The sequence below is a fragment of the Gobio gobio genome (genome assembly GCF_949357685.1).
Source record: "Gobio gobio genome assembly, chromosome: 5".
NCBI classification, from domain to species: Eukaryota; Metazoa; Chordata; class Actinopteri; order Cypriniformes; family Gobionidae; genus Gobio; species Gobio gobio.
This window is the reverse complement of record NC_137101.1, coordinates 24,091,443-24,113,183: the sequence shown is the minus strand read 5'-3', so window position 1 is coordinate 24,113,183 and position 21,741 is coordinate 24,091,443. Positions and strand designations below refer to the sequence as shown.

Here is a 21,741-nt window from a genome sequence, read left to right as displayed (position 1 = left end):
AGCGCAATACCATAAAAGCGCTGATGGGATTGGACAGTTCTGCACGTGATCTACTGACGACGCACAAATGAATGAACACAGACGCAGCAGGATCATTTGCATAATGACCAGCGCTATTTATCAGTTAGCTTCTGGTTTAAGACACACTTTTTGAGGCAGTAAATAATTGTCACATGTCTGTCCTGTCTCACTGACTACGTTTACATGGACAGCAGTAATCTAATTATTGACCTTACTCTGAATAAGACAATAATCTGATTAAGGCGTTTACATGAGTTGCTTTTAGAATATTACGTTCATGTTCCCATTTTACATGTTACAGAACATAGCTCGATTAATAGTACGTCATTACGTACCCATGCCACGCTACGCTGTCCGGCGTCCAATCATAGCGCGACTTTCGTAGGTCTGTTCAAATCAATGGGCTAAGGCAACCCGCTGCAACTTTACCTGCGGGTGTCGCTGTTGGACAGTGTGACTTTATAAAAACGAGTGACTTTTATACTTTTTAATGTAATTATATATATATATATATATATATATATATATATATATATATATATATATATATATATATATATATATATATATATATATATTTTATTTTTTGTATATATTGTGTCTTTCAGTTTTTTTTAAGAGACACTGCCCATCTTGCCTCCTTCTTGACAGCCAACATTTCGAATAATAGCTTTGATTAATGATGAAAATTAAGGTTTCAAAATCGTGATTGTTTGGATTGTTTTTTTCTGCCATCGAGCCACAAGCGCTCACTGAATGGCCATATGGCTCACGAGCCTAGAGGTTCCCGACCGCTGTTGTAAGCAGACAATTATGAATCTGGGATTACAGATACAAACGTATTGTATTTTACTTTTACAATGAGCAGAATTATTACAACACAAAGAAAAAAAATATAGAGGAGGCCATGTCCGAGTGAGCAGTCAAGCAAGACACGCAGTCACGCACCATAGCAACACGTCATGGCAACGACATTTCAGACTGAAAGATACGTAAAAGATAAACGGGAATTTGAGCGTATTGTTACTGTTTTGTACGCGCGGTTATATTAATTATAATCCAAATTCTGTTTTATTTGTCACAATATTATTGATGATTGTTTAGAGGGGCACTTTATATACTTTTGATACGAGCCCCCAAAGCCCTCCCCTCTGCACTTGCCTGGTGTGTGTGCCTGGTGTGTGTGTCCTGTCACAAAATGCGGCGAAAACTCATACACGACGTTAATAGTTAGATTAAGGTGTGTACATGTCTACAATGCACTTGGATAATGCGACTAAAATAGGCATACTCCACATGTCTTAATTCGATTTTTGTTTAATTCGAGTATGGCTTTAACCGGATTAAGGTAATTAGAAATCGCTGTTTACATGGTAGTTTCTTAATCAGAGTATGGTCTTAATCAGATTAATATCGGAGTATTGTTGTCCATGTAAACGTACTGATTGAGCACTGGTGGTGTTTTGTTATTTTGGTCCATGTGCTCCTGTCTGCAGTCTTGACCCCACCCTCCTTGTCATCTAATTAGTGATTAATTTGCCCCACCTGTGGTCCTCGTTACCTGCCTTGTTTGTCTCCTATTTAATCTCCTTCTGTTTTCTGTCCGGTGATGGTACTTTGTCAATGTTGCGTTGTCTTTCATGTTCCCGTGTTCCTGGTGTTCTGTTCCAAGTTGGTCTTTTGTTATTTCATGTTTGATTATTTCCCCCTCGTGGGTTTGGTTTGTTTTTGTATTATGTTTATTTGTTTAATAAATAATCCATTCCCTGCACTTGAGTCCTCGCACCAGTCTTTCCTGTTTTGATCGTGACAGAACGTACCAGCCATTAGAGGACTCAGCAGGATGAGTGGAAGCCCAGTCCATCCTCGTAGTTTGAGTACTCTCCGCCAAAGGGGAATGGACATACGGGAATTTACCCAGAGGTTCTGGGAGAGGGCAGAGAGGCTTAATTGCCTTGATGTGGACCTCAAGGACATTTTTAATCTCTGCTTGGATTACCCTCTTCCACAGTGGGAGATGGAGTTGGTGAGCCACTTGAACTTTTGGAAATTTTCGAACTATCTATACCACCGCAAGAAAGGAAGGGTCCCAGTTCTGGTGGTCCCTGTTCTGGTGGGCTCTGTTCCTAAACGAAGGAGGAGGCGAAGGGCTCCCTCCGTGCCAGTCCTGGTGGTCCCAGCTCCGGTGGACCCAGTGCTGGTGGTTCCGGTGGTCCCTGCTCCGGTGGACTCCGTTCCGGTGGTCCCTGCTCCGGTGGTCCCTGCTCCGGTGGTCCCTGCTCCGGTGGACCCTGTTCCGGTGGACCCTGTTCCGGTGGTCCCTGTTCCGGTTGTCCCTGCTCTGGTGGTCCCGAGTCCGGACACGGCCTGGAGGGCTGTGATGGGATGTTACGTGGTGGCAGTCCTGCGTGCTTGGGAGGAGCACAGGGCTTTCTCCAAAGCTCCAGAGGTTGTTCCGGTGGATCGTGTTACGGTGGATCGTGTTCCGGTGGTCCCAGTTCCGGGGGTCTTAGTTCCGGTGGATCGTGTTCCAGTGGTCCCAGTTCCGGCGGATCGTGTTCCGGTGGTCCCAGTTCTGGTAGTCCCAATTCCGGTGGTCCCAGTTCTGGTGGTGGATCGTGTTCCGGTGGTCCCAGTTCTGGTGGTGGATCGTGTTCCGGTGGTCTCCATTCCGGTGGATACAGTTCTGGTGGTCGCTGCTGTGCCGGATGTGCCACCCAGGCTCCTACCTTTGCCCGCGCCGCCCTGGCCGCCTGAACCCTGTGGCCCGCCCTGGCCGCCTGAACCCTGTGGCCGGCCCTGGCCGGCCCTGGCCGCCTGAACCCTGTGGCCCGCCCTGGCCGCCTGAACCCTGTGGCCCGCCCTGGCCGCCTGAACCCTGTGGCCCGCCCTGGCCGCCTGAACCCTGTGGCCCGCCCTGGCCGCCTGAACTCTGTGGGCCGCCCTGGCCTCCTGAACTTTTTTGTTTTCTCTGTTCCTCCCTTGTCTGTCCCTCCTGTCCCGTGCCGCCTGGGTCTGTCCCTCCCGTCCCCCACTGGTCTGTCCCTCCCGCTCCGCCCTGGCCTGGTAGGGAGGGGGTTATGTCACATGTCTGTCCTGTCTCATTGAGCACTCGGGTTTTTTATTTTTTATTTTGGTCCATGTGCTCCTGTCTGCAGTCTTGACCCCACCCTCCTTGTCATCTAATTAGTGATTAATTTGCCCCACCTGTGGTCCTCGTTACCTGCCTTGTTTGTCTCCTATTTAATCTCCTTCTGTTTTCTGTCCGGTGCTGGTACGTTGTCAATGTTGCGTTGTCTTTCATGTTCCTGGTGTTCTGTTCCAAGTTGGTCTTTTGTTATTTCATGTTTGATTATTTCCCCCTCGTGGTTTTGATTTGTTTTTGTATTATGTTTATTTGTTTAATAAAAATAATCCATTCCCTGCACTTGAGTCCTCGCACTAGTCTTTCCTGTTTTGATCGTGACAATAATGGTGCAAACACCAGTAAATTGACGAGCGGAAACCTTTGTAGATCACCTCACAAGATTCATTTAAATACTCTCCTCCCATAAATTTTGCGCCTGAAAGGGAAACTCCTACAAATAACTGTCCACACCTTTTCAGCGCTAATTTATCACTGCGTGTCTTTAGTAAATCCTGACAGTAGTTTTTTAACAGCAAAAGAGGGTTTGCGCTTGTGCAAGCTGTTTGTAAATCTGGCCCTAAGTTTCTAGGGTTCCATATAGAACCCCACTGAATCATTTTTTTCTATTAGTGACAGATGCTTTGTTTCAAAGAGGACAATAAACAGCATTGACGGGACATGCTGAGTCAAGCAGGAGAGCTATTACTGTGTGATGGTTAAACAGGAAATGTATCATGTTTTAAAAAAAGAAAATTTCTGAATCATGATCTGAATCACTGCTGGAACAGGAGCGGATGAGACACCTCAAACAGAATAATTTTCAGGCCTGATTGAAGTTGTGCATCTCAAATGGAGTTGCAGCACTTTGAAAGTCATGAAATGAACAACACCAGACGTCAGAAAACTGACCCTGACTGCTGATATTATTGGACTAAATTAGTCCATTATGATTTATTATTAACACATCTAATATTGTTACCACTGCTTTATATCATTATTATAATATATATAGTATTGACTTCAAACCAGCAAGTTTGACTGTGACGGTGAAACCACAAAGCAGATCATATGTTCATGTTACTACAGTAAGTGTGTTTTACCTGATGGCAGATCTCGTGCACCACCACCATGGTGAGCTCCATCTGATAGGAGAAGGAGGAGACGTCAGGATCCAACAAGATCTTCTGCTCCACAAACACACTCAGGCCCCAGTTCTCCATGGCTGCATACGGATGCTTCGGCACTGCCAGGAGATCTGCACACAGTGAGGAAGATCCAAGCTCAATGACGAGAAAACAGGATTGTGAAACAATTTAGAGAATGCAGAGAATTTTAAACAATGCAGAGAATGTGCATTTTTGTTCACACACTAAACATACACTACCGGTCAAAAGTTTGGAATAGTTCAAATGTTGGGATGCTTTTGAAAGAAGTCTCTTATGCTCACCAAGGATGCATTTATTTGATCAAGATTCAAGATTCAAGATTCAAGAGTTTTATTTGTCACATACACAGTTATATACACAATATACAACTGGCAGTGAAATGTAAACAGGTCCGCTCCATGGACAGTGCAAATAACAGTTACAAGAAATTAAATAGAAATAGAATAAAATTAGAATAAAAAGTATTAACATAAGTAGAATTATAAATAAATCAAGTTAAGATAAAAATAGGAAATAAGATAAAAATAAAAATATAAAAAATATGTGGATATGATAAGTGAGATAAACTGTAGACTTAAAAATAAGTGGTTAACATAAAATATATAATATGTATATATAAAGAAGTATAATGTGCAAGGTTTATTACAGGTTGTTACGCAGTAACAATAGGGACGTAAAGTGCAGTGCAATTGCAGTATGTGGATGTTAATGTTAAAAGACTGGATGTTTATGTGTGTGCGGGGGTGAAGTGAGTCACGTGACTGAGTTCAGGAGTCTGATGGCCTGGGGGAAGAAACCCCTCCTGAGTCTTTCAGTCTTTGCCATCAGGCTACGGAAGCGCTTACCAGATGGCAGCAGGGTGAAGTGAGAGTTTGCAGGGTGATTAATGTCTCTGATGATTTTAGTAGCTCTACCTCTGCAGCGTTTGGTGAAGATGTCCTGCAGAGACGGGAGAGCTGAGCCTGAGATGCGCTCGGATAAGCGCACCACTCTTTGCAGGGCTTTGCAGTCGTGACTGGTGCTGTTCCCGTACCACGCTGTGATGCACTGAGTCAGGACACTTTCTATCGCCCCTCGATAGAAAGTTTTCAGGATGGCTGGTGAAACCCTGAATTTCCTCAGCTGGCGCAGGTGGTACAGTCTTTGCCTGGCTTTTTTCACCTGTGTCTGGATGTGTGTAGTCCAGGTCAGATCCTCGGAGATGTTCACACCCAGGTATTTGAAGCTGCTCACTCTCTCTACCGGTGTCCCGCTGATCATGAGAGGGGAGTATGACCGATGCTGTCTCTTCCTGAAGTCCACAATCAGTTCTTTGGTCTTGTTAACATTCAGAGAGAGACAGTTGTCCTGGCACCATGATGTCAGTTGCTCCACTTCGTCCAAGTATGCCGTCTCATTGTTGTTGGAGATGAGACCCAGGACAACAGTATCATCAGCAAACTTGATGATAGAGGTGGAGCTGTGTGTGGACAAACAGTCATGGGTGTAGAGAGAGTAGAGCAGGGGACTCAGCACACAGCCCTGTGGAGCTCCAACACTCAGGGTGATGGAGGTGGAGGTGAACTGGCCTACTCTCACCGCCTGGGGTCTGCCAGTGAGGAAATCTTCAATCCAGAGGCAGAGAGAAGAATTCAGGCCTAGATCCAGGAGTTTGTGTGTTAGCTTAATGGGAACTATGGTGTTAAAGGCTGAGCTATAGTCAATAAATAGCAGCCTGACATAGTTCCCACTTTTGCTGTCGATGTGAGTGAGGCAGGAGTGAAGGACGTGAGAAATGGCATCTTCAGTCGATCTATTGGGACGATAGGCAAACTGAAGAGGGTCCAAAGTGTCAGGAATGGAGGAGCAAATGTTGTTTTTAATGAGTCTCTCAAAGACCTTCATGACTAAAGATGTGAGAGCCACTGGACGATAGTCATTTAGGCAAGAGGGTTTACTGATCTTAGGTACAGGGATGATGGAGGATCGTTTGAAGGAGGTGGGGACAACAGATGTAGCAAGGGACTCGTTGAATATGGATGTAAAGAGCCCTGCGAGCTGATCAGCACAGGAGCGCAGAACACGACCTGAAATACCATCCGGCCCAGCAGCTTTCCTGACATCCACACGTTTGAGTGCCCTCCGAACCTCGTCCTCCGAGACAGAGATCACGTGACCGTTGCTGCTCTGAGGGACTCTCTCTGACGCGTCACTCGCCGGAGTCGCGCTGCCGCGATTACCATCAAAGCGAGCGTAGAAAGAGTTTAACTCGTTCACCAGTAACGGATCAGCTCTCACCTCTGCAGAGGATTTAGTTCCAAAAGCACAGATGGTTCTCAGTCCCTGCCACATCCGCCGGGAGTCGTTGAGTTGGAAATGAGATTCCACTCGGTCTTTATAGCGGAGTTTTGCGGCTTTAACGGCGCGCCGGAGGGCGTAACATGAAGCTTTGTACTCCCTCATATCCCCCGTTTGGAGACCAGCATTGTACGCGATAGTGCGCGTGTTAACTGCAGTGCGGATTGAACTGTCCACCCACGGTTTCTGATTAGGGAAGGACGTTATAGTTATTGTTTGTGTGGCTTGCTCTGTCAGTGTGTTGATAAAGCAGAGCGCCACTTCTGTGAACTCGCTGACGTCTTCAGAACTCGCGCGGAACATGTCCCAGTCGACGTCATCAAGAGCTGCCTGTAGCGTGATCTCTGAATGGGATGACCAGCGTTTGACTTCCCTCCTCACCGGGGGCTCTTGAACGAGCCTTTGTTTATATTCCGGTGTGAGGAAAATGGCGGCATGGTCCGATTTGCCAAAAGCTGGCTGTGAACGAGCTTTGTAGGCGTTCTTAAACGGAGAGTAGCAATGATCCAGTGTGTTTGCTCCTCGTGTGGGACAGGAGACATGCTGGTGAAAGTTTGGCAATACTTTCTTTAGGTTTGCTTTGTTAAAATCACCCGCGACGATGAAAGCAGCGTCGGGGTGTTTGTTTATGAAGCCGCTGGTCACATCATGGAGGGCAGATAAAGCCAGCCCCGTGTCTGCTTGTGGTGGAATATAAACGGCAGTAGCGATGACCGAGGAAAACTCCCTCGGCAGGTAGAAAGGCCGGCAAATGATAGTTAAATGTTCCAAGTGAGGCGAGCAGGATCGCGAAAGAATGGAGATGTTCCTAGGATCGCACCATTTCTTGTTTATCATGAAACACACTCCACCGCCTTTAGATTTCCCGGCCTCGGCTGTTCTGTCCATCCGAAAAACAGAGAAGTTCTCGGACGGCGTCACGGCTGTATCCGGGACCGCTGGCGTGAGCCATGTTTCGGACAGACAATAGATGTTGCAGTCTCTCATGTCCCGTTGAAAACTTATCCTGGCTCTAAGATCGTCCATCTTATTCTCCAAGGATTGGACATTTGCGAGCAAAATGCTCGGGAGAGGAGGACTGAATGCTCTTTTTCTCAGTCTGTTGCGGATCCCAGCGCGTTTCCCGCGGTGTTTTTTGAATCTTCGCCGTCGACTCGAGTGGCCATTGTTCAACTCGGCGTCCCGGCGAATCTCAGATGGAAGATTGGAGAAAGTGTCCTGAAACAGGTCAGTGTAGCGGTAACCAATTTCCAGAAGTGTTTTGCTGTCGTAACAGATCAAAGCAGATGATCCGTTGGAAAAAATAGAGAGTAAAAGAGAGTAGAATAATAAATAAAAGCAAAGTCTTAGCGGAGCGACCTGAACGGCGACCGAGCACGGCGGCGCCATCTTGTACCAACAAAAATACAGTAAAAACAGTAATATTGTAAAACAATATTATAGTTTAAAATAACTGTTTTCTATTTTAATATATTGATATATAATATATGAAAATATCATTTATTCTTGTGATGCAGGCCTATGTGAACTTGCAACAGAACATATTTTTATATTATTTTACAGTTGATTATGTTATACATTTTTAAAGAACTCTCTCAGGATATGTCTGTGTGCCTTAAGCAGTCATTCTGTCTAAAACCATTTATCACTTTTTAGACAATTCTGCAGCTGTTACTGGATGGGATGAATTTTTAATCTTTAATTAATTTACTTAAATTACTATATGTAAGTGTTTGTCCCATTTTTATCTAAATTAACTCTTATTGTAAACTCTTTTTTTTTTATGTCAGAAATTGTATATGACAGGATTATTATGCAGCCGAATGATAAATTATTGAATAACATTACTTATCTTCATTCTTAAATAACTTTCTTAAATAACTTTTTATAACATTCTAATAATAAAACATTTATAATCTTAACACAAAATCTAAATAACATTATTTATAATCTTAACACAAAATCTAAATAACATTATTTATAATATTAATTAATGATCTAATAATGTCTAAAAAATATAATAATTATAAGTTCCTAGTCTAATTATAGCCTATATATTTGTAAAGTAATCCAAGTAAAACATGCACACATTAACTCTTGTTTGTATGTCTAATATGTCAAAAATGTAAAAATAATAAATACATAAAACCTTTCTTGTCTCGTTACATTCAGTTATGAATGAGATAATTTAAATGATAGTTTTCAATTCAAAATGGCGAAATTACATTTAATAAGTTGAGTAGTTTGCTTCACTTAATAGTATATCTTATCATGAATCCACTCTTTCACTGTAAAAACTAAAAACGTCGCTATGGAATTTATACTCGTCTTCAGTGAACATTAAGCCCCGCCTACTTTGAGCTGATTGGACATCATTTTGACATTGACGCCGCTGTTATACCGCTGAGGCAGATCAGCCTAAAACAAACAACAAACAGAGCGGTGGAGAACAACATTAAGAAATGTCATATATTGGGGGCGGACAATTTGGCCATTTCCAATTTTTGGGGGGGACTTGTCAACCAAAAGCAGACACAGCAAAGCAAGATACGCAGCTCTATAATCATATTTCTCCCCAAACATATTTAAAAATAGCTCATTTACTCAAGTCAGTGTATCAGTGAAACAGCAGACAGTGAATCAGCTGTTTTAAACGCCTCTACCTCTATCAGCCCGTCTCAGGAACGATTCATATGCCAATGAGAAACGGTTAAACCTCTGGCGCTGTTAAATCCACGTCTTATAATCAGCCACAGAGGAAGAGGAACTGTTGAAAGCTGTAACATGATTATCCGCCGGGCTAGTATGTGTGTTTGCCTTATTTGCATGTTTTATGATTCGGCTGAATGAAAGCAGCTGCAGAGTTTTGGAGGGAAGCTGCAATCATCATGATGACAGATACAACTGCAGGGATGAGGCGGGGAAAAAAGTCGTGTTAAAAGTGAACAGCTTTCAAACGCTTCACTGATAATGATGAGACCCCATTTGGGCTGTACGTTCACACACGATTAATATTTCACTTTTAAACAGAGATGATGGAGCGCAAGCGGAACAATGAAAACAGCAATGCAAAGCAAAGGTGAGAGACTGAAAGAGCTGCTCTAATAAATGACTTCAGAAAGTAAAACAGAATCCGACAGTGCCGGTTTAATTGGGCATTTTTAATGTTCTTTATGGGCGAGAGACTTGATGCTCTTTTAATTGGGCTTTTATGCAGACTCGAACGGAAATTACACGACTGAGGAGAGAGACAAACGTATCATGGTAATCAGAGATGTACTTCAACCCAACCACCTTCCATCAGGACTTTCAAGATGCAAATCCTGAACCCAATAGACCCTTTTCACATTTCCGGGTTTCTCAGAGCGGAAGTCGTCATAGTTGGGTTAACTTTTATAGCGGTGAATGAGAGTATACATTAAATATATTTTTTGTGTCCCCATTTGCTCAAATAGCAAATGAAAAACTCCACAAAAGGGATTTCACAACTTTCAAAAAGAGAGAAAAAATAGAGTGAGATTGATAACGGCAGTGAAACGAGAGAAAGATGTTAATTTTTTACCATCACTCCCATTGACGCTGTATTAGAAACACCCTCACAGCAGTGGCAACTTGTTTTTTTGTAATTTGATGCAAAAGTAATATAAAACAAAGTATTAGTGTTATAAATGTACATACATAAAAAAAAAATGAAAATAAAAAAAACTTTGCAGGATTTACGATATTGATGACCACTAAAACGCGTCATCACAGTCTGTGAAAAGGGTCTATACCAGAATACCCCCGTCTAGACACCTCAAGGCCCAGAACCAGTAAGTAATAATAACCCTTATCAAATAGTCTACATTATCAGTACTTTTTGTAATGAAACAAAAGGATATTGAGGTAAAAAGGGACACGAATGTTAACCCCCTCGAGTCTGCGGTCACACCGGCGCAATCGACTCGCTTTATTTCTTATCAGTGCTAAAAGTCTTGTGGACGCATATCTATTGTGTGTTTTGAGGCCTTAATTTAAATTTAGTTTTTTTGTTTTTTCAAAAACCATGCATAAACATTTTTCTCTCAAAAATACAAGCATGTACATACAGTACATGTTGCTCACATATTAGCCCAGTTTGTGCTGAATACGGTGTAATTACACTTTTGCCATTAATGTGTTTATAAGCAACTGAAAAAAACACAAATGTCAGAGCATGTCAAAACTTCTAAAGGGCCCCAAAACAGCTCAGACTCCTAGGGGTTAATTAGCTTACTATAACTATAGCTAACTATAACTTGTAAGTAGTCATTATACATACTGGTATATTAGACCTTTTGTAACACAATGGTACATTTAAATACCACAGTAACAATTGTTGTTTGTTTACCGAATAATAAAATTCAGAAAAACAGCACAATGTGTGATTGCTTTTAACCAAGTTCAGAAAACATGAAGTTAATATTGAGAAACTTACATTGTAGACACAATATTGCCTGTAACCTTGTCTGTTTTTGCTATATTATCGAAAATATTTCCAAACAAAATAGCAGAATGTTGTCTCCTAGTAATCATTTTGTAAAACAATATTACCACCTGATACCATCATAGGACCCTGGTATCTCCACATTATTTTTATTTTTTGGGAAAGTGGAGAGTTACTTTCTTTCACTGCTTTCATTATAAGCAGGTGGATGACCTGTAGTTGATATGTATAAAGATACACTCACCTAAAGGATTATTAGGAACACCTGTTCAATTTCTCATTAATGCAATTATCTAATCAACCAATCACATGGCAGTTGTTTCAATGCATTTAGGGGTGTGGTCCTGGTCAAGACAAATTTTGAGCGTGGCATGGTTGTTGGTGCCAGACGGGCCGGTCTGAGTATTTCACAATCTGCTCAGTTACTGGGATTTTCATGCACAACCATTTCTAGGGTTTACAAAGAATGGTGTGAAAAGGGAAAAACATCCAGTATCCGGCAGTCCTGAGGGCGAAAATGCCTTGTTGATGCTAGAGGTCAGAGGAGAATGGGCTGACTGATTCAAGCTGATAGAAGAGCAACTTTGACTGAAATAACCACTCGTTACAACCGAGGTATGCAGCAAAGCATTTGTGAAGCCACAACACGCACAACCTTGAGGCGGATGAGCTACAACAGCAGAAGACCCCACCGGGTACCACTCATCTCCACTACAAATAGGAAAAAGAGGCTACAATTTGCATGTACCCATCCTCTGATGGCTACTTCCATCAGGATAATGCACCATGTCACAAAGCTCAAATCATTTAAAATTGGTTTCTTGAACATGACAATGAGTTCACTGTACTAAAATGGCCCCCCAGTCACCAGATCTCAACCCAATAGAGCATCTTTGGGATGTGGTGGAACGGGAGCTTCGTGCCCTGGATGTGCATCCTACAAATCTCCATCAACCGCAAGATGCTATCCTACCAATAAGGGCCAACATTTCTAAAGAATGCTTTCAGCACCTTGTTGAATCAATGCCACGTAGAATTAAGGCAGTTCTGAAGGCGAAAGGGGGTCAAACACAGTATTAGTATGGTGATCCTAATAATCCTTTAGGTGAGTGTAGCCATAGTATATAGTTATATAGATCAGGGCACAGCGCCTGGAAAAACATCTATCCATCCATCCATCCATCCATCCATCCATCCATCCATCTATCTATCCTCAATAATTTTAATAACAGTTGACGTGCAGAAATTGCAGCCATATTTGACATAATGTTCACACAACACCTTATTAACAAATATCACCTTGAATCTAGAGTGCAGCTCTCCCCTCGGGCGAAGACATTTCCATACTGTAGTTATTGTACACGTCGCCTGAAGTAATTATGACACCATTAATAATTCCACAATTACACTGTATTTGTCTCAGAGGAAACAGAGCTCTGAGAGGAAGAAAGGCTGAATCCCAAACCACTGAAAAGGCTTAATGAAGTTTCTTCATTAGATTAGTGCACTTAATGACCATCAAGGCATCTGTGTTTGAAGTAGTCCATAAACATGAGCAATGTTAGTTCTTTTGATGCTAGTACTGTGTGTGAGGGGTTGAGGGCTGTTCATTAATAGCAACTTGCTTATTCACCCTCGATGCACTGAAAATACACATATTTTGTTTACCCCAATTTACTTCATCTGAACTAGCAGCTGCAGTACAGACACATTCAGTGAGGATCATCATGGTAGCGAGGATCTTTTAGATTTACTGCACTATATAGCCATAAATATCCTTATTAAATCTTAAACACATGTGTGTATCAGCATCTCGCAATCTACCAGTTGATCGCAAAGGCAATGCTGGTAGATTGCACACAATTTAAATATAATTTTCTTAAATATATAAATAAAAAAATATATAGATATGTCCTTCCTTCTCGTTTTGGCTTCTGTCTGACTTTGACCAGGCAAGTTTTTTGTTTATTCAGTTGATATGACAACTATAGTTAAGGTTACCTATAGGTAACCTATTTTGCGCCTTCCAAGGGAGAACAGAGCGCGGAATTGCGAAGCTATTTAATATTTAATATTATATTAATATTATAATAATAATATTATATATTAATAATTATATAATATGATTAATATTTAATCGCTTACACAAACTACCTTCATCCACAGACCATTAGCCTAAATTGAATCCCAACCGTCTAAAATGAGTGTGATACCAAGCAAAAAGCCAAAAACTGAACATTTGTTCAGACTTTTGTTTTTTACTATGTCCATTTCTAAAAGCCTTTGTCCTATCTGCCAAACAAGTATAACTATTCCAAGGAAAGGAAACGTGGAGAGACATTTTCGGACACTTTTTCAGAAACTATGACAATGATTTTCCTGCAAGTAGCGAGCTTTGAATGAAGGTGAAATAACAGAAATCTCAATTAATTGGTCAACAGTCCCTTTTTACTCGCCCAGGCCTGAAAGCCAAGGCAGTCACGGGGGCATGTTGCTAACAAACAGATTCAATGCCAAGTGCAAGGACCAAAACACATTTCCCAACTTTCTTAATTATCAATGTATTATACATCAATAAGCACTATGTGCAGATGTCAGATGGTTAAGCAGGGGCAAATTTCTTGGAAAGATTGCCTGAGATAAAGGAGTTTCTCCTATGTACAAAGAATACATAATACAAACTACTTGAGGATGAGCAATGGCTTTAAATGTGGCTTTTTTTTTGTCTGACCTGACTAACGTGCTGAATCAGCTGCAAGATAAAGAGATGGTAGTCAACATGACAAGCTCAGTTAATGAAACAAAAACATTTCAAACAAAAGTTACTCACATCTAAGCTACAGCTCGAATTAGGAAATGAAAGATTGGGAAAGCTTGCATAATGCCAAGATGTCTGGTGGAGGACAATTACTCACTGAGAGAACACTTTTTACAGACAACGTCAAACTGAATGAATCAAATGAGAATGGCCTTAATCTACATGTCTTTCCTTTCATTTGAATTTCCCCCCATCCTATTTCACTTTCATGCTGAGATCACCTAGAATTCACCCAAAATCTGTATGATTTAAATGTAAGTTCTCACAATACAGTATTGTGTTTGATATCGTTTGAAATGTCTGCGACTGGTACAAAAATCTCATCAAGTACACAAGAAGATAATAAGAGTATTTAGAGCTTAGAGATATTTTACTGGGTGGGTGTGGCTTTTGGAGCCATTTGGTCTCGTCAATACAGGTCATATGGGACAGTGATTAAATGTAAATTACCATTGTTAACATGTGTTTCCATTTGAAAGAGATTTCTGTCTTGGTCTGAGCAATATAAGGAAGTGGTGACAAAAGGTTCAGGGATCGATGCTGTAATGAGTTCGGCCCATAACGCAGAATGTCTATAGACGCTCTGCATTAAGTAATATTCAGAAGTCAGGTATCAATATCTTATTCTTTGCTACAGAGTATTTGATGTTATGTATGGATTATCTTTGAATTGATTATGTAATTGGCATTATACATTTACCTGACTGTTAATAAATTGTTAATTTTTTTATCTATTCTGGATTACTCTGTAATTATTAACTATATCTAGTAGATTACGGAACGGTATAATTGCAACAAAGGGTTAAACAGAATGATTAAATGTGTGACTAACTATTAAATGACCAAATAACCAATTTGCATTATAACCTAAATTCGAGATTATGATAAAATGGAGTCAGATAAAGATGAATTGGAAAATAATCCATTCTACCCAGCTGAAAACACAGAATGCCGAGCGACCTTTGATCCGCTACCGTTACCTACATTGGAACTAATTCAGTGGTCTTACAGAAGCTTCCCAAATGTAGCATCTGAACTCCATAAGCAAGGAAAGGAGCTTGCACAACTTGACAGTGAACGCTACATTGATCGAATTGAAAAGGTTAGGTCAGACTTTGACTTTGCTTTACTTGAGCCAATCGCTACATTCATGTGCTTTCCATTTGGAGATGAGATTGACTCCCTGGCCTCAGACAGCTATTTCAGATGAACCCATCAGCATTGGAGAAGGAGATTTTAACACTGCAGACTGACATTCAGGTGAATGAAGAAATCTTATGGACAGTATTTGAAATTTCTTGCAGAAATATCCTAATATCAGAATTATGTTATATTATATCAAATGTGCCTTTTCTTACATTAACCCTCTGGAGTCTGAGCTCTTTTGGGGCCCTTTAGAAGTTTTGACATGCTCTTACATTTGTGTTTTTTTCAGTTGCTTATAAACACATTAATGGCAAAAGTGTAATTACACTGTATTCAGCACAAACTGGACTACCATAATATGTGAGCAACATGTATGTACATGCTTGTATTTTTGAGAGAAACCGTGTTTATGCACGGTTTTTGAAAAAACAAAAAACTTTGTTTTAAAATTAAGGTCTCAAAACACACAATAGATATGTGTTCAAAAGACTTTTGACTCCATCTTGTATTTCCATAGAGTTTTTTTCTTTATACTGATGTGAGAATCATTAAGCCTACTCATTCACATAAAACAATGCACTGATTTAAAATTTGTAAGACAGTTTTTCTTCACAAAGCCAGTATGCAAGGAGGCGTGATATCTAATAAATAATGATGAGATAGCACCTGAGATAACAAAGGACATAATAGCCAGCATTAATGAGCTGCATAATGAATGAGCTTCAGGTAGGCCTGTGACAGAGAGCAACAGAGCAAAGGAAATATATATTTGTTAGTAGTTTATTTTATTTGGAATGTAGTCAACAAAGGCCTATTATATTTTAAATAATCAAAAGATTTGACTACACTGCACAAAAATGCTCTTCTTATTTGGTATTTTTTCTTGTTTCCAGTCCAAATATTTAAAATTCTTAAATCAAGATTAATTTACTAGATAAGTAAAAATAGCTGAGGGGGAAATCAAAAGGAAGTGAGTTTTTGCTTAGTTAGTTAGTTAGTCATTTTCTGAAGACTATCTGAATGAACGTCTTTGACAGAGAGGCTGCAGATTGCGCATCATGTTTGATTTCTTTATTTAGCAAAAAGCACAACAATTTGTTTTTATTGTGACTGTACACAAAAAAAAATAGAAACTTAACAGATTATAATGATGTATAACACTTGCCTGAATGATAAAAAACGACAGAGTTATTTGAGTCTCTTTGGCACTGATAAGAAAAAAAGCAAGCCAATCACGCCGGCGCGACGGCCGACTCGAGAGGGTTAAATCAAAATGTCGGTCCACCATGACTAATTTGGAGGCCTGTTTGATAGCTACTGCCCAGATTATGCAAAACTGTCCAATTCCATTCAGCGCAAGTCATCAGAATAAGGTAAATGCCCTGGCTATCTTCTGAGCGGAATCTCCAGGGGAGAGCCGTCGAGGAGAGACACGATGTCCGAGAACCATACTCAGCCCGGCCAAAACGGGGCTACTAGCAGTAGACTGGCCCAGTCCCGGCGCACTCTCTCTAGAACTCCAGGAAGCAGAGCAATCAGGGGACATGCGTGCAGGGGCAGCCTCGGCCACTCCTGTACCATAGCATCCAGTCCGAAAGGAGCTGGAGGTGCTAGGGAGAACCACAGACGACAATGAGAAATCTTGTGAGTGGCGAACAGGTCCAATAGAGCCCTGCCAAATCTCTCCCAAAGGAGCTCCACCACCTTGGTGTGGAGTCTCCACACCCCGGGCCTCGGCCCCTTCCTCGACAGGATGTCTGCTTCCACATTCAACCGCCCAGGAATGTACATAGCCCTCACTGAGAGCAGTTTACCCTGGGACCAGAGGAGAATAAGGCGTGCCAACTTGTATAATTGGTGAGACCTCAGACCCCCCTGATGGTTGATGTAAGAGACCACCGATGTGTTGTCTTTGCAAACAAGCACATGATGGCCCCTGAGATATGGCAGGAAGTGCTTCAGAGCCTGAAACACTGCCAGCGTTTCTAGACAATTTATGTACCACGAATGATGGTGTTCCTGCCATAAGCCCTAGGCCAAGCAACCACTCATGGTCGCCCCCCAACCCGTAAGGGAGGCATCCGTGGTCAGAGATACTCGCTGACATGGTGCCCCCAGTAACGGGCCTTGGGCCAGGAACCAAGGATCCTTCCACATGACCAAGGTGTGGAGACCCCGCCGCATAGCCTTGATCACACGAAAAGGACTTCCCCTCTGGGAAACCCCGGTCCTGTCTGCCATAAGCCCTGCGCTGAGCGACCACTCATGGTTGCCCGCCAGCCCGTAAGGGAGGCATCCATGATCAGAGATATTAACTGACATGGTGTCCCCAGTAACGGGCCCTGGGCCAGAAACCAAGGATCCTTCCTCATGACCAAGGTGCGGAGACCCTGCCGCATAGCCTTGATCATGTGAAAAAGTTTCCCCTCGGGGAAGAACCCTTGGTCTTGAGCCACCACTGTAACAGTCTCATGTGCAACAGGCCACAGCACTGAACGCTGCTACCATCAGACCTAACAGTCTCTGAACTGTTGACAGTGAGCGGCTGGTCCAGCTTCACCCCTTTAAATACGTTATTCTCTGAACTGGAGAAAGAATGCTCTTCTTGGATGAGAGCCTCAGCCCTAACCTCCAAAATGCATGCGAACGACATCTCAATGTCGGACCGTCAGGCGAGCTGACAGTGCCAGTCGCCGAAAATTAAAAATGCAGATCCCCTGCATACACACGGAGACTAACGCCGCGTCCACAATCTTCGTGAACATGCGGGGTGAAAGTGCAAGACCAGAGGGAAGCACCCGAAATTGGTGCGCTTCTCTCCTGAAAGCGAACCTCAGGTACTTCCTGTGCTGCGAGAAGGATAGAAACATGACATAAGCAGATCTATCGTGACAAACCAGTCCTTGGACCTGATTTAGACACGATGTATGAGTGTAAGCATCCTAATATATAGAACACACAGATCTAGATTAGGGCACAGCCCTCCATCCTTCTTTGGCACGAGACCTAACTAGAGCCAACAAATATATAATCTTTAGGACCCACTAAGATATTTCTGGCAGATTCTCCCACTAGTAAATCTAGTAAGTGTACCAGCCTCTCGAGACTGGCCTCTGATGTACTCTGCACTGCTAGTGCAGCGCCCTGAAATGGCTGACCGGCAGGGAACAACTGACTCGACAGCGCCACCTCCCTCCTCGGAGGGCGCAAGCCATCCCCGGATGACCCGCGAGGGCTCTCCACGCCCCGGCACTCGGGCGGGGTTGGTGGATTGACCCTGTGAGGGCACCGAAAGCAGACAGGCACCGTATGCTGAGGTGAACTCCGCCTGCCCCCGGGGGGGGGGCGCCCTCACTGCCCTGGGCCCACTGGCGTCAGGGCTTCTTGAACACAGCCTTCCTTGAAATAATGACGGCCCTCAGAACCGTCTTAATCTTGGGAAGCTGCGCCTGAGGGGACCACCCACCGCCCCACCCTCTTGAAGGGGAGTATGGGTGGCGACGCTCTGTTTCGCTGCGCCCGGTGTGAGGAGCTCGTACTCGGTGTCTGCTGCTCCCGCACCACAACAGATGAAACCTGGCGTTACGCACACAGGTCTCTCAGCAGGTCAGCTTAGCATGCACAAAGCCATAGTGAGCAGGCATGCGGCAGCCTGACCCGCTGCCGAGTACGCTTTGCCCACCAGGACTGCTTACAAACCGTATATGCTGTAAATTAAGTAATATAAATACAGAAGATGCTCTTAATGGCTTGGTAGGCAAAGTCGGGGCTTAATGGCCGATGCCGAATAGGGAGAGAGATGGCTCGTAAGCGTCTCCTCCACCCTCGGCACCGAACCATAACCACGTCTCATCAGACCTGTAATATTATTCTATACACTGATGTAGGGGCTGGAAATTTACTTAGACATGGACCACTCCCATGATCTCAACACCTCGGTGTGGAGATTAGAGAGAGACAGCAAGCCCCGCTATGGAGGCTGAGTAATAGGCACAAAGAAAGTGCTCATAAGCCTGCTTTAACTGAGGCGCGCTCCTGAATATAAATATATACACATAAGATATAATGAATATATACCATAATATTTAACTGCTTATTCACCCCCTCCAACTCCTCACTTGCAAGGGATTGAAGTGGCGTACCTTCACATCCACCTGCATTGATACCGCAGATATCCACCTCCTATTTTACTGTTAGAGCTAGATAACTGCAGCATCGCGGCCGCCCCCCCGGGCGGGAGAAACCGCAGCGTGGGCTCCCGAACCCAGAGAGGAAGCACTGGCCCTGCCAGATGAAGGCAGAGAAAGGGATGAACCCGTCTCTAACCCATCTGACAGGACCATACGCGAGCCCCGCCACACAAGCCGCCGCCGCTGCCTCGACAGCAGCGGTGCTCACTCCGCGGGAAACACGCGCGCCGCGGAGCCCTCCTCGAAGATCGCCCGGTGGGATAGCAACATTCCTACAGAACTATAGCGAGCCCCGCAACACAAGCCGCCGCCGCTACCTCACCCTCCTCGAAGAACACCCGGCGGGATAGCAACATTTCTAGAGGCAGCGCCTCACAAAGCTCACAACCGGCTCCCTCGAGAGCCAACTGAGCGTGCTGCTATCAAACAAACAACGCACATCAAGTGTGTATCCCCACTCATAATGTAACTAGAACAGGGAGGAACACACTTTCTGTACTGCTGTTTGTACTCGCTACAGTGTCTGTCTTTTATGCGTCAGTATGTGTTGCAAACTTGTTATATGAAAACAAAAAAGTCAGAACCAAGACACAAACATAGAGCTGACAAGGACAATGTTACATAGCGAGCTTGTTGAAGACAACAGAAGCTGAAGGCGTGTGTTTGCCGGTATGCTTTATAGTTCCGGGTCTATGACGTCACCCGCCCATGACGTTCCGTCTCTCTATTGGACTGATTACATACGTGCTTCACGACGCAATCACGTAGAGGCGTTCCCATGGCGGTGACGCAGCTCGAGTTCCCTTGAAAGGGAACTAGACACAACTCGGACAAATTAACTAATGAGGGTAACTATGGAAACAGACAGGTGGCGGGAAACTGTGACAAAGGAACATATGACAAATCAAAACACAACAGAAAGACCAAACAACCAGACAGATATGTGACAATAGCATTATATAAAAAGTAGTCTCAGCCTCAGACGTCCCACCCACGTGCCATTGGCGGAACGTCTGATGCTTATGGCACACTTATCTGGAAACACTTTAGGAGTTTCGAAGTGGTCATTGAATTGGTTGAATTCTACAAGATGTCCGCGAGATGCGTTTATTGTGTTCTTTAATGGTCTGCTTGGAAACAAATGGCGCGACTTTAAACTCTCTTGTGGAAGAAGAACGCTGTCGTGTTTACAACCGTGACAATGAGCTCTTACCAGGATCAACTAAAAGCAGGATTTTTAGAAGTATGTGAAGTAGCGGCTCCATTGTTGCAGTAAACTTGAACAAGTAATTTTTCACCCCCCTAAACATGACTTGGAACAAAACAAACTGTGATTGGTTGCGTTACATGTCAGTCAAACGTCCTCTTGGGCGGTCCTTGGCCAATGAAGCTGCGATTGAGTCCAGACCTTCTGCCATCAGTCTGAAGGTCTGGCTACACGAGACTACATAAAAAGTAATGTCACAAATATGACAGTGTCATTTTAACATCAATGTGAGCAAACAAACTAAATGAAATACCACTAACTCTCCAGTTAAAAAAAAAACAAACACCTGAAACTGAAAGAAAGTTAACTGTTTTGCCTCCCTTTCATAGTATTTCCTCATGTGGCTTTCTTATGGGAGTGTCACAATGGCTTATTGATGGTTTTAGATAAATCATCTGAAACACACACTCACACCCCAAGTCACTTGTCTTGGCTATTCAATTTTACTTTTTAACTTTCTGATGTGTTAAAATCACTCGGTTAGTGTAAGCCATTGAAATAAATATTATGATTTGTACATTAGTACATGACTTCGTTATATTTGGTACACCCCAATTACTATCAAACCATGTTAGGACACAGAATTGCTTTATTCGTCAGCGGTGCTGCTGTGAATCTGGTCTACATTTAGAACAGGTTCAGAGAGTTTCATCAGCTGCTGATCAAAAGGACTTTCATGTTGAGATGTTCCAGTGGTTTCTACTGGGGTATATCATGAAGGCTTGATCTGCAATGTTTTCAGACTTTAATGTTTCTCACCTGGATATTCAATTTCAGAATGATCTGCCCAATTTGCATTGATTTGCTTTAGATGTTTCTGCATGTGGAGACTCAGTTTGCAGTTTTCTATAATTGGTGCAGTTTTGTTTGCTAATTGGGCATCAAACGTCAGTTCAATACGAAGTTGTTTGACTGAATCATGCTGTTGAATAAATTGCAACAGACCTAAAATTACTGTTTTTATTTCAGACAAATGAAATATGTGCTTTTGTGGCTTTTTCTCGTATTAAAGACACGCTGTGACTTCCTGATGAAGTCTTGATGAGGTTTAGGTGGGTTTGTTGTGTTGATTTGTGCTTAGTTTGTGTTTCCTGCATTTACCTGGACTTATTTTAAATCTTGCAGTCTCAGTTTTCTTGCTTAGAAAACTGAGACTGTTTTCTTACTTCCTGCACCTGGTTCAAACAGCACTGAATTGAACTCC

At 42.9% G+C, this 21,741-nt stretch overlaps 1 protein-coding gene across 1 annotated transcript in view; it reads right to left on the bottom strand.

Moving 5' to 3' along the window:
* Window positions 1-21,741, bottom strand: part of LOC307127208 (thyrotropin-releasing hormone-degrading ectoenzyme-like) — a 167,864-nt gene that overhangs the window by 90,672 nt on the left and 55,451 nt on the right. The window contains exon 4 of the mRNA XM_079818320.1: window positions 4,249-4,403. Within this exon, the coding sequence (XP_079674446.1) occupies window positions 4,249-4,403 (155 nt within the window). The remainder of the gene's footprint in view (window positions 1-4,248; window positions 4,404-21,741) is intronic.